At 37.8% G+C, this 14,151-nt stretch overlaps 1 protein-coding gene and 1 long non-coding RNA gene across 2 annotated transcripts; one reads left to right on the top strand and one right to left on the bottom strand.

The window, feature by feature from the left end:
- Window positions 1-9,274: 9,274 nt before the first annotated feature.
- On the top strand, window positions 9,275-10,195 carry LOC105045179 (uncharacterized). The gene has a single exon (XM_010923351.4). The coding sequence runs from the start codon at window positions 9,366-9,368 to the stop codon at window positions 9,939-9,941; it is 576 nt and encodes a 191-aa protein (XP_010921653.1). The 5' UTR covers window positions 9,275-9,365; the 3' UTR covers window positions 9,942-10,195.
- A 2,759-nt stretch (window positions 10,196-12,954) lies between these two features.
- Window positions 12,955-13,594, bottom strand: LOC140858122 (uncharacterized). Its single transcript, XR_012141428.1, has 2 exons — window positions 13,394-13,594; window positions 12,955-13,241 (listed from the first exon to the last, which is right to left on the bottom strand). It is a non-coding gene; the product is annotated as an uncharacterized lncRNA (long non-coding RNA).
- Between the last annotated feature and the right edge of the window lie 557 nt (window positions 13,595-14,151).

Here is a 14,151-nt window from a genome sequence, read left to right on the forward strand (position 1 = left end):
TGGTATCAGAGCTTAGGTTATAATCTTTGGGGATTATGATATAAATAATATAAATGATTAGGATATGATAGATTAATATCAGAGCTTAGGTTTAAGATCATTAAGATTATAAAGTGATATCAAAACTTTATGTATAATCAATAGGATGTGACCGAGTGGAGTATAATGGATAACATCAGAGCTTAAGATTATGATCATTAAGGACGTGATAGAATGATATAAAGTTTAGATTATGATCACTAGAGAATATGACTTAAGTGGTATTTGAGCTTAAGGTTATCATTATTCGGGATTGTGACTTTAGTGATATGTGAACTTGAGGCTAAGATCATGAGGAACATGATAGATATAAAAGAAAGGATTCAATAATTTGATTTCGAATCAATAGGTATTATGATGAAATTTATGCATAAGTGGCATATGATGTCTATAATAGAATTGATGAGTTATATCTTAGATTTCAATTAGCAATGTTGATCTGAGTACGAGAAGTGTTGACCCTAGAATGAAGTGGGAGGTATTGATATATTATGTTAGGTATATTTGATGACATTAGAATGCTAAACCTATATAGATAAAGGACATGATAACTTTGCTGATTTTGATGTTAATTTCTTTGCAAAGAAAGGTTGGTTTGGAAGTTGTCTAAATGATTGTAAGGTAAATCGAAGGTTAACTCAAATTAATTCTAGACATATTAGATTCTTGAGGAGTGGTGAAGTTTATGTAATAAGTTCAAACATAGAAGGTGGATGAAGATTTAATTTTGATGTGCTATGTCTAAGAGATAGTAATGACAAGGAAACCTTAAATTTTATCCTAAATTGTATATGAAATCTGAAAGTTGGATCTATCTCTGATTGATTTAATATACAAAGATATCTTTTATTTTTGATAGACTTAGATAATTTGATAAGTTGAGATCAGAGTGCGCAGCAAAAGCGTGGTAGTCTGAATTGATTAAAAATATTAATCCTTTAAATCAAAAGATATTATGAAATACGTTAGTTGTAAAAAAAAAAAAAAGGAAGGATTTTACTGATAATAAATGGATGCTAGAGAGAAAATCTATCTGATCAAGGAGAGACTCAAAGCAGTATAAGATAAACAGAAGAGTTGGGCAGATAGAAAAAGAAGATAATTAGAATTTTATTTTGATGATCATATTTTTCTAAAAATATCACCTACAAAAAGTGTCATGAGGTCTGGGAAACATGGCAAGCTGAGTCCGCGATAAAATGGACCTTTTGAAATTTTAAATCAAGTAGGAGATGTTGCTTATAAACTAGCCTTACCACCAGATCAGTGTGATAAAGTATGAGCCATTGCAAATTCACGAAGATCTAACCTATGAAGAATTTTCTCTCTGAATTATTGATCGAAAAGAGCAAGTTCTAAGACGACGTATCATTTCATATGTAAAGATTCATTAGAGTAATTATGAAGAGAGAGAGGCCACATGGGAGCTTGAAGATGATATGAAGATGAGATATCCATACTTATTTGAAAATAAAGGTATGTTAAATTTCGAAGACGAAATTTTTTTTTAGGGGGGTAGAATGTGATAATCCGGCCCAATTGAGCCCAAAACCAGCTCACAAAGCCCACTAAGCCCATAAAAAAAAAAAAAAAAGAAAAACAGAGCTGGAAGACTCCCGATCGGAGTCTTCCTCTTCCCCGATCAAGAATCGGAGTCCTAGGGCCATTGAAAGACCCTAGGACGAGCTCTATAAGAACCCTTCCCCTCTCCTCTATGGGTAGACCCTGCAGCCACCGATGATTGCCGGAGATTTTTCTTCGATTTTTTCGATTGAAGCCGCGGCCTCCTATTCTTGTACTCGCCAGAAAACAGAGGCCGAAGACGCCGCCGGAGCTCAGGTAAGGCTCCAACCTTTCTTCCTCTCCTTCTTCCGTTTTCCCTCTGGCCCCAAACATCATTGTCGGTCACCGACTTTGCCGAAAATCGAGAAGAAAATGATGCCCTATTTTTCCCCTGTTCGGTCGAGTCATCTTTCACCCTTTTCCGACCATCGACGCCATCGTTTGCGGCATCTCACCCTTAGGTTTGGACCCGCACCCCTCTATCTATCTTTTCCGAAAGTCATGGCCGCCGGTGATAGGCCAATGATCAAAGAAATCCATGGAAAGGAGGCGATCCCCTGTTTTTCATTTTTTTTCTAAATCTCCCACCGGCCGAGCCTCACCGCCGGCGTTCTGTTGCTCCCTGCTGTCGGCTGCCGCTGTCGGACCATCGACCGTGCCGCTGCAGCCCGTCGGACCACGAGCGACGCCCCTCTGATCCCCTCCCGTTCGGCCAAAGAAGAGGAAAGAAGGAAGAAAAGAAGAGAAGAAAAAAAAAAAAAAGAAAAAGGAAAAAGAAAAAGAAAAGAAAAAAAAATAGAAAATGCAAAAATAATAAAATAAAAAAATAAAAAAAAATAATAAGAAAAGAGAAAAATTCCCTCTCTTCCCTCTTTCTCCCTCTTTCTCTCTCTCTATTGTCTCTCTCTAAAAAGAAAAAGAAAAAGAAAAAAAAAAAAGAAAAATATAATAATAAAAAAAAATACATGTGAGAGAAAGTTTTTCTCATCTCTCTCTTAAGTCTTTCTCTCTCTAGAATTAGACTTTCTCTCTCTACCTTCTCTCTATATTTTCTCTCTCTAAATTTTCTTCTTATTTTCTCTCTCTAGATCTTTCTCTCTCATTATGGTTTTCGTCTCCCTAGGGTCATTCTCTCTCTGATTACATCACAGACCCTAGGATAAACTTAAGATGAAAATATGATGATCTGAGACTGCTCCGAAATTCGTGCAGTAGATTAGATCCTGATCCGATCCTTCTTCGAAATTGATAATATCAATCATGATTAATCTATATTAAGTCACCTTGATATGACCTCTGATGATCTCAATCATGATTGCCACTTTTAAAGGATACGAAGATTCTCTCTCCACTTTCTCTCTCTACTTTCTCTCTCATGACCAACTTTTTCTCTCTAAAAAAAAAAGTCTATGAATCCTGTATCGAGTCATGCCCTCATCTTTTAGAAGCTTATATTGACTCTAACAAGATCTGAAGTTGCTTTGATATCCGTGCTGTATGTCAACCTCATCTGATCGTATCAAAGATCTTTCAAATTTATTAAAAAACCCTATTGATTGATCTTGACTTTAATTCGATCTGTGCCTCACGATTTCTTGATCAAGTCACTTGAATCTGACCCTCAGATCAGAAATCCTGAATTGCCCTGGTATCTGGATGGTTCGACACATCTGGACAACAGTCCTCTTTCCTTATGATTTAATCTTGTTATATTTATGGAATAGAATTTGATAATGATTTGATATTTTAAATAGGATTAGCTGATTCTTCTAACGAAGTCTAAAGATCTAAGATGAAAGAGGTAAGTAGTGTTTACTTTTACTGAATTTATCTGGTAAATTATGAATTAAATAAATTTATACATGCTTGCGATTGTAATTATTTATTGAAATAATTGTTGAAAATTATTTATGATGAAAGTTAATTATAGAAAATTATTTATGATTGAAGTTATTTGTGGAGCAATTATTATGATGATATATGATCTCAAAGAATGTTATAATTGATTTGACTCGAATATCAATTAATTTTATTATTCTTGAAAATAATATATGAATTGGAAGACAATATGAAATTGACAACCTGACTGTGTTGAGGACCCCGTCAATGGGGGCATATACGTTGGCAATTGACTGTCCTGAGGATTTATGTCGCCAGTGAGACCAGCGACATGTCGCCAGCTAGACCAGCGGTTCCAAAGAACTTGGCTGCCAGATGATTCGCAGCCCACCGCAAGCAGATACGCGGTATTATGACCCTGCCACAGGGATAATGTGGTCATAGTCATGGTTGGTAAGAAGAATTTAAGAAATTGATGAATTTAAGAAGAAAAGCATAATTAGAAATTATGGTGAATTGACTTTTATATATGATTGACAGTATGAATATGATTTCATGAAATTACATATTGATTTGTTATGCATAGTATTATTTGCCTGATTATTCAGTTAAAGGTATACACTGCTTACTGGGCTATTTAGCTCATGATAAGTTTTATGTTTTTCTTACAGATCCAGAAAATTAGCATGATGTGGGATTTCGGTTGGGAGAGCGATTAGAGATGGAGTTAACTCATTGATTTAGGATTTTTCTCAGAATTGATTCAAGACCTTTAGTTTTGTTTTTAGTATTGACTTTGTCAGACAGTTACTTTCTTTTGAACACTTAGTTTTGATTTGTTATTTGAACCAAGGTTTGATTATTGAATAAAGAAAAATTTATTTAACTGTTTGTGAAGATATCATGATGAGATGCCTTGCATGCTTATGAAAAAAGTATTCTATAAGTATGCGGCGGTTGCCATGACCCTCGATTCAAATCTCGGGTCGGGGGTGTGACATATGGTCTTTATAAGTTGCCGTTCTTGTTCTTCTTGTTGTTCCCGTGGATATAAATTTTTGAGAAAAATGAGGTTGGTGAGACACTTCCCTGTTGAAGTGTTATTAAATATGGTTTATTTAGAAAGTTACATAGGTCACTGCTTTAATGGAAGAAGATATTCGTTGCAACGGTGATATCACGTCAAATTTGTCACAATCGAATCTAAAGTCAGAAATCGATGGTTAGTGTGGGGCATCATTCATGGGAATCGGTGAAATATACGGTACTTGATGAAATACAGACGCTTCTATTTAGTTGTGACAAGTTTGATATGATATCTCCATTGCAACGGATATTTTTTTTTTAATGGTAAGAGGAATAGAAAGGACAAAAGAGTAGCATGCCCTGAATATAGAAAAAACAACGGTGTCGAGGAAGTAGTGGTAATTCAGTTATAGAACCATGGACTTAAGAATTATACTGAACGTATTTATGCTGATGTGCTGCTATTATCATTAGGCATATCTTTCGGGAGGCGAACACGGCGGCTAATTGGATAGTAGTTTTTATTGCGAAGCATTCAGATCATTTCTATAGATGGACATACGCGACATCTTCATTTTCTTTAGAGATATTTTAATTTTTGATTATTTTAAATGTATTAGTACCAAACGAGTTTGAATTATTTATCTTATCAAAAAAAAAAAAAAAAATTATGCTGAACGTGCTTTTGCATGATCTTGTAACCATTGAGGTGTGGGGATTCTTCTCTGTTATGTTGCAACTAGTTTAGGAGCCGATGGAGAGTTGTGAAAGTGACCTCCATAGATCGGCATTGTTCTCGTTGTTTGTCCGGTCGTGAAGTAAAAACACCATCATTCTTGATGTTCTCCTTCCACAGGCACCATTAAATGACATCCATAAAACGGATATAAATTTTAAAGTTCTTTTACTTTCTTATTCCTTAAGTCCATCCAAATGACATCCAACAACCTTACTTCGTGCAATTTCACCATATTTTAATAACGAGCGCGAGTAATGTAAATTTTGTCAACTTATTCATGAGTTGTGGCCATTGATGCAGTGGATAGAAGCCATGGAGGTTAGACCTGAAATGACAGTAGAGCTTAGTTCTGTTTATGTAGCAAAATATAGATGTTTAATTCCACGTTTTGTTCCTGAATTTATCTCTTCAAAACCTGAGTTACTCATGACTGGTTCAATGAAACTCTATGAATTGCAGGAGATCTCACCTATCAGAAGAGCTTGATCATCCTCCTTCTATCAGACATCTACAGAAACTAATTGGTTGATCATATTTCATAGGATTATCTACTAGCAATTTATTCTTTTTTCTTGAGAGAGACTACTTGGCAATCTCATGATCTAGTGTAGCAACTTTAGTCAAACAGTTAATGTAACGGTTAGCTGATTGTAATTTTCTCAAACAGTTAATGTAATGCTGCCTTTGCGACAGAGTGCCTCTAAACAACCATGATCAGAGCAATGTATATACTGTGGACAGTTGGTATTTGTGAAGAAAGGCAAAGTGGGGTGTTCTTGATGAGCCAAGATGGCCTACCCATGCCTCCCCAGCCCAGCTAATTAACGGATTAATCGGCCCCAGCAGGCTGGCCTCATGGAACAAATACTTGCGCCCAGATATGGATTTCTTTTGACAGGGCCGAGCCCACGACCTGCAACTACACTACATGATGAGTAAAAAATGCATAGCATATGTAATCGAGATTCGAAATTCTTTGGAACATGGGACTATCTCAATTTTTCCATAAAACAGAACACCAGCTCAATACTTGGGATGAGGAATATCCTAAGATATGCTAATCAGAATGTTGGGACGACAACGGCACGATCCTTCTCGGAACTTGGATGATACACCATCTAGCATCTGCAGATGTCCCACAAGAATTTGAAAACAGGTAATTCTACTTATGGAAAACTAAAGGCATTAGTATAGACACATATGTATATTATATTTATAATTTTTTTGAGGGATGTGTGTGTAATTATAAATAAACTTGCAATATGTAATTGAACTTGCATAATTATCCTGCTTCATTATTTCATCAACTTGAGTGATGTATCATATATGCATGGCACGTTGTTGATGGTACTCATGCAATAAACTTTCCACAAAATTGAAAAAACTGTATGGGTATCGCATATCTAGGAAAAAGGAAAATAGGTTCCCAAACAGACAAATGGGTGGTCCAGGCTTAAAATGATTGATGGTACACACGTGATGAACTTATCATAAAATAGATAAAATAAAAAAAATATATTAGATAATAGCTTCTATGATAGCTACTGTTGTGGGCAGATCGTAGGGGGACCCCCTTAATAGTCCTATATCGGACAAACTCTGTAGTGTCGTGTGCTTAAGTGAGATACGAGCACGCATTCCCTCACGAGGCGTCTTTTGCCTTCCGGCCGAAGGACAAAATCGTGAGGGGCAGCGCATGTGGTTCCCTGTAGCGGGCACACACCGTCTCGAGCGGACAATACTTCGTGGGGTCCGAGACGATGTTTCTGACGACCCTTGACACACTGACACAACAGTGGCGCGCCAGGTAGGGGCACCCACCTCCTGTACCGCAGCACATGCCCCTCCAGAGTGGGGGGCTATATTGTGGGCAGACCATGGGGGGACCCCCCTTAATAGTCCCACATCGGACAAACTGTGTAGTGTTATGTGCTTAAGTGGGATACAAGCACGCATTCTCTCACAAGGTGCTTTTTGTCTTTCGATCGAAAGACAAAATCGTGAGGGACGACGCATGTGGTTCCCTATAGCGGGCACACGCCATTTCAAAGTGGACAATACTTCGTGGGGTTCGAGACGATGCCTCCGACGATTCTTGACACACTGACACAACAACTACCAATCTACCTTGCACGTGTCACCAACTAAAACACTATCAACACTGTCAGAAGTTTAATGCTTAAGTCAGAGTCTGTTAGTGGCTTCTAATGCCATATTAAAATCCCCGCTAAAAATTTAGCCATTTAAATGGATAAGTTTAAGAGCATATAAGCATCATAAAATTCTTAACCTATCCAATATGAAACCATTATTCCTCAACGATGGGTATAGTTAGTTGTTTCTATGTCAATCCCAATTGTGAACACATATATGTTCTCTATAATTTAGGAAAGATGTTATATGCTGCCTTTTGAATTTAGGAGCCACATGTTCCCTCTTTCATCAGTGTCGGTGCATGGTTTATATATATAATATATGTGTATGTGAGTCATGAGTTCAGTACAATACAAAGTGAAACTACGTAGTAAAAAGCACCAGTTCTATCATGAGACAGTGTTACGCCCTACGTACCACTAACACTTCTATCCCTATTTTATATCAACATAGCCATACGTTGAAACACAGTGCATTGACACCTAATCAACTAGTTGTTTTGTCTTTACCAAAAAAAAAAAACAAGTTCTTCTTTCCCCTGCTTTATTTCGTTCCAACCCCAAATTTGGGCTGTAAAGAGCGTAACAAGGCTAGTTTAATCTACGAAGAACTCAGATAAAATTCGAATTGGATGACAAGTATTTGATTCAACTATTTCAATCTAAATTTACTTGATTTTATGCTGCTTTCAGGAAAGGATACAGCAAACAAATAGCAGTGGACGTAACATAATCTAGCTTTTGGACTTATCTATCGCACGTAAGAAACCATCCAGAAAATATTATTTGCCAGTGTGTAGACAAGAACTGTAGCGCTAATAGATGCCTAGAGATGCTTGCAGGGACCCTCTCTGTCCTCCGCACGGACAAACATGTGATCGGAACTGACGAACATAAAAGAAAAAATGGGACAGTTTGTGGTCCACGGTACGTGCGCAACTTAAGACTTAAAAGGCCGAAATGCTGGTAGCGATCGCCAGCTAGAACCCTGCTAGCCTAAAATTGGTACGGTACGTGGCAGATTGGTGTCAATTGAACCCTCTACCGAATCACCAAGATTTGTATTGAATGGTTAAATTAAGGAGTGCTGTGATGGATGGTAACCTGAATTTGGCACGGTACGTGGCAGATTGGTGTCAATTGAGCCCCCCCGCTCAATCACCAATATTTATACTGGATGGTTAAATTAAAGAGTGTCGCAATGGATGATATCTAGCTTCTTTTCCAAGCGAAAACAATTAGTCCAACAAGTTTTTCCTTTTCAACAAAAGAAATAAAAAAAGCTTTTCCTTGACATTCTATTATTTTCCTTCAATTTACCGATTGAGAGTATGATCTTGTATGATCACATATTAATTAAATGTGATTGTCATGATTAGGCATTTGCATACCAAAGATCAAACCCAATTCCTGATTTGCCCTAATCCCTGTTAGAACGAGAAATTATTGATTAGAATGATCCCATCACCTGGACTCGGACCATCTAATAAAACATCGTCATATCATTTAATAAAATTTTAAAAAAATTCAGTAATAATTGGATTGGAAATGGTTAATTATAGTTAAGTATATTTTATTTTTATTCATACTTTTTAATTAAACAGAAAGTTTTAAAATATTATATTATCAAATGATATAACAATTTTTAATTGGAAGGACCAAAATCCATGTGATGGTATCATTCTAATCAATAATCTCTTTCTCCAAAACTATCAATCACTTTATACCACATGCCGTGCCATCAGTCCACGTTTTGGTAAGAGAACATGGGTAACCTAAGCTAAAAATACACCTACAAACCTTCAAACTTTCCCCTACCTACTAAATCCAAACAGGAAACGATTTCATAACACGTTATCTGGCGACTCTCTCGCTTTCCACGGCGCCACGCCCTTTTAGTCCCCGCTCCTACCAAATCCAAACAGGAGACGACCTAATTCGTGGATAAAAGCAAAGGAACCGTGAAAAAAACCACGGAAGAAAAGAAACCAAACTAGAGAAGAAAGATGAAGGGAACCACGGTGTCCCACGGCAACGGGCAAGAAACCAGGGGCTCGCTCCTCCGCCTCTCCATCCTCCTCCTCTTCCTCTCCCTCGCCTCCTCGTCCTCCGCGGTGACCTCCTCCTCCTCCGATGATACGAAACCGAGCGCCTACGAGGTGCTGGAGTCTTATAACTTTCCCATCGGGCTCCTCCCCCAGGGCTGCTCCGGCTACGACCTCGACCCGGATACCGGCGAGTTCTCCGCCTACTTCAACAACAGCTGCAGCTTCTCCCTGGAGGGCTCCTACCAGCTCCGCTACCAGTCCACCATCTCCGGCCGCATCTCCTCCGGCCGCCTCTCCGACCTCCGTGGCGTCACCGTCAAGATCTTCCTCTTCTGGATCAACATCATCGAGGTATCCCGCGACGGTGACGATCTCGAGTTCTCCGTCGGCATCGCCTCCGCCGACTTCCCCATCGACAACTTCTACGAGTGCCCCCAGTGCGGCTGCGGCCTCGATTGCGTCACCGCTGACGACGGAGATTCCGCTTCTTCCTCTCCTTCTCGAATCAGATTGAGGGGTGCATGGGCCTTTTGATCCCATCGCATAGTTAATTAATGTTGGTAAAACTCGTTACTCTTGTTACTGTTTAATCGGACTTTTTAGGATTTCTCGAAATAGCAGAGAGAAAGTTCTATAATTTCTCTTATGTTTTCACTATATGGATATGGATTTGTTAGGGTTTCGAAATGGCCCTTTTAATATTTCTCTCTTTTAGTTCGATCATTGAGCTATATGGTTGTCATAGTTAGTAAAGCGATCTAATATGATATAGTTAAATATTTAAATTATGTAGTTCTCTGTTGTCAGTGTGATACTCTTTGGACTTTGGAGTCCAATGGGAAAGTTCTTGTGTGATGTTATCTTTGATTGTCGGCAGTTTGGTGGTTCTTGAACCGTGTTGCTAACATGTCTTCTGTTTGTTTTGGGGTGAAATGTGGAATGGTTGTTCTTTTATGTTTTGTAATCTTGTGTGTTGTTTTGGTGCTTAGTATATCGTTTAGTAGTTAGCATTGTTTACTAGATGGATGTATTGCGGTTTGTATGCACCTGATTAACTTTCTGTTTATTGAGGTCCCACAAACAGAGGAAGAGGATGGGTTGTCTTGATGTCAGATTTCGAGCAAGTATTTGTCGGGAAGAGAAGTGAGGCTGTGCATATGTCCATTTTTTATTGATTCCTCTTGGTCTTGTTGTTGGCATACAGGACTGTTGAGTGATAGACATAGTGGAAGAGCAGGAGTATGCATGATCATATGTATTATAAGAGCCTTGAGGAGGAGCGAATCAAGAAATCCATGTCATGGATGGGTGGAGAGTAAGAGAGGCTAGGGAAGAAAAGGGCGTTTGGCAGTCAAGATTGGGATGTGAAACGGCCTTTTTCAGTTAAGTTCTTGTAGTACAAGTGGTGGTACATTTGAAATAAGCTTCTTCTTGTGTCAGGGTGTCAAAATTTTGGCCATGTTCTTGCAGATGGAAATGTTGTTTAAGAGGATAGTTTCAACAATGCTTGTGATGTCTATTACCAGTGGGATTGAAAAATTGCCACCTCTTGCCTCATTCTTGGTTCACCCGGTGGTTTAATGGGGTTTCATAAATTTATTCCTTTTTCAAGAATTGTTGAAGTTGATGGAAAAGATATATAATTTAGCTTTCTTAATTTTTTCACAGTTTAAGATGGGTTGTTGACATCTGATTTATTGTAAAGAAACTAAAGATATAGTTGATAGGTTGATTCATGGATGGCTTGATTACTTATATTTGATGATATGTCAAAAAATTAAACTTATTAGGAAATGCTAAAGTTTACTAGGATTATTGAAATTTTTGAGGTGAAAATTTGGGAAATTTTGCTATCTTTGAAAGTGCTCAGTCTTGGCTCCAATAGCTCATAATGTGTGCGAGAAATCTTACCCTAAATCATCAACTGACGCATCATAAGAATTTTCACCTTCCTTTTTGTATATGAAATGCCTTCTATAGAACCTAAACTTGAAGTTTAACCATATTTTTATTGTCTCTTGGACCATTTCACTCTATCAAGTTTATTGGGTATCTTGCTTTTGTAATTAACAACGCTCTAAGGAAGGTATTTTCATCTGACCACAATAATCAAGAGGAAACAATTTTCTTAGCATACAAGTTGTCAGAGGATGTATTCAATCAGATCAAATCAAAGATTCTGTTAATTTCAGACATGCCTCAAAAGCTCTCTCTCTCTCTGTGCGTGCATGAGATACAAGATTTCCAAGTCTGTAAGTTGGTAGGTTTGCAGGCAGATTTCCTGCTCGATCCGATGAGTTATAATCTTTTAAACATTTTGGCTATTTTATTCCAGGAGATCTGGTGATCCAAGCAATCATTTCACTCCTTGAGACCATTTAACATTGTAAAATGGTCAGTGACACATTCTACTTAAATCCTACAGTTTACCAAAGATAACACTCTACATTTTCTCTAGAATCCTGAAAGAAGACAGATTCCATGGTACATTGATTCCCAATATTAGAAAGATGGTCGATTCTTATAAGGCTTTTAGCTGTAAATCCTATATTGCATCTGTCACGCTAAATTTATGTAAATCCTCCCTTACACAGTTAGATCATTGAACTTATTCATCCATCTTCTTCTTGTCTAAAGCGCTTTGGGTATATGTAGGTATTATATAAACCATTTTCTTCCCTATGACCTGAATCGGTCAAAACAGGTTCTTCTTTCTTGTTGCACTTAAAAAAGTCTTCTGGGACTGATTGTCAATCCAGCTATTGTGCCAAAATAAAATTCTATCTCCCTTACCAACTTTAATTATTCTTGTCATCCAAAACATTTTTGTTCTTTTTGACGCAATAATTTCTAATTTTCTTTCATCGCTATCTTTGCATCTTTGCTTGTATAAGCATGATACTTTTGCTCTTTTTAGTACTTTGTTAGCTTATCTGCAGAGCTATCCTATCAACAACATCACACTGTTTTGACTCCTACTCTCCAGCTACTTGGTACTCGCAGGTTGTGATCTCTCTTCATGAGAGATCCTTGAGCATTTCCTTGATTTTTCTTTTTCTTGTACATTGGCTACCTAATACCCATACATTCATGTAGCTATTTGCTGCACATGCCTTCATATGTCCAAGCATGTGGATGTTTAGTTATGTCAGTGGCATGCATTCTTCTTTCCTTGTACAAGGAAGCATGTGGATTGCATATTATAGAGCTTGTAGAGTTCAGAGTGTGAATCCTGTATGTGTGTCCCTTAACTGCCTTATTCATTGGGCATTTCCTTTGATGTTGCATTAGCTTGAATCTTGATCGTATGCCTTGGGAAAGATGTATTAGCTTGTTCCTTAAATTTCATGTAACATTTTAGAGAATATGTATAATGTTTGTTTCATCAATTATTGCAAATGAAGTAACAAGATGATCACCAAGCACTTCTTTGGACGGTAGAGCTGTTAGGCAGCAATTTGTTATCTCTATGTTACCTTTGTTGCATCTAGGTTTGACAAAATCAACTATATCAACAAGATACATTTAACTTGGTAGGGATGATGTATCATACTAAATGAGAAATGTCTGCTGCCTTGGGTTCTGCAAATGCATCAGTTTTTATCATGAGAACTAGCAAGCATCTATCTACACAACCCATGTTTTTCTTTGAACAACATATTTTTTTGTGGACAACCCATGTTACAAATGAGAGGGGCCACTGGAGGAAAGCATCATGTGTTGATCTGGGAGGAGTTTGCCGACAGAAAAGGATGGTGAGCTGGTGACATTGTTGAAAATTTGTTCATCAACCTGTTCCGAGGTACTTGTGAACATTGGGCTTGTTTAAATATTCTGCATGCCCAAGAAAGAAGAGAACTCTCTGAGGATAACAGGGTTAAGAGAAAAGTATATGAAATACTTATGGCAAACAACACCATACCCTACTTGTTCGATTTATCGAACTGTAGTTGATGGATAAACAATTTGAAGAAGAATGTGCTTACTGGTTTAATAGACTACCCTATGCTTGAATCTGTACAAGTGATCTGAGGAAAAGAAATACGTTAATTTGAGCTGCATTATTATAAATATTCTACAAATGCATGTATACTAGAAGTGGATGGGGTCGAAATCATGTCAATGATACTACATGGAACCTAAAGTTTTCTCTGCTTCCAGGGGCTGATATTACATGCAATACTGCTCAAGGTATGCATCTTAACCGAGTTTATTTTTTCCTTACAGTCCAGTCATCATGTTTGGACTCTTTGAATACCTGTTTTTCTTCCTCTAATGTTTTCTACTTTAGGCTACACGGTTATTCGGATCATGTTTGATGTGTCTATCATATTCTAGATCTGAAGATATCAAGATATTCTAGGGGCAGGTATACACGTCTTAGTGAATCCTGTCTCTTATTCCTGTCAATTCACCCTATTTGGACTCTTTGAACTCCTGTTTTTCTTCTGTCAATGTTTTCAATTTTAGACCGTGCTTATCACCTCCCGTGGTTCGACTGTTGTCAGATTCAAGGTAAGAAGATATTCCAGGGCCAGATGCTATATATATATGTTAGCTCCCCGTGTGGAAAAATTATGCCTTATGTGCCGTTTTAGATCGCAACCATGTCTTTCTTTGGAATCACGGGGCTAGTTACAAGTTTATTCGCATGTTCGTTCGGTGTGTTGAAGCAGGATTGAAATGGATATTTTCAGTTGGTTGTCAGACCTGCATACGAGGACGGTTCCATAAGCAAGTTCAG

The sequence above is a fragment of the Elaeis guineensis genome, chromosome 5 (assembly GCF_000442705.2).
Source record: "Elaeis guineensis isolate ETL-2024a chromosome 5, EG11, whole genome shotgun sequence".
Classification (NCBI taxonomy): domain Eukaryota; kingdom Viridiplantae; phylum Streptophyta; class Magnoliopsida; order Arecales; family Arecaceae; genus Elaeis; species Elaeis guineensis.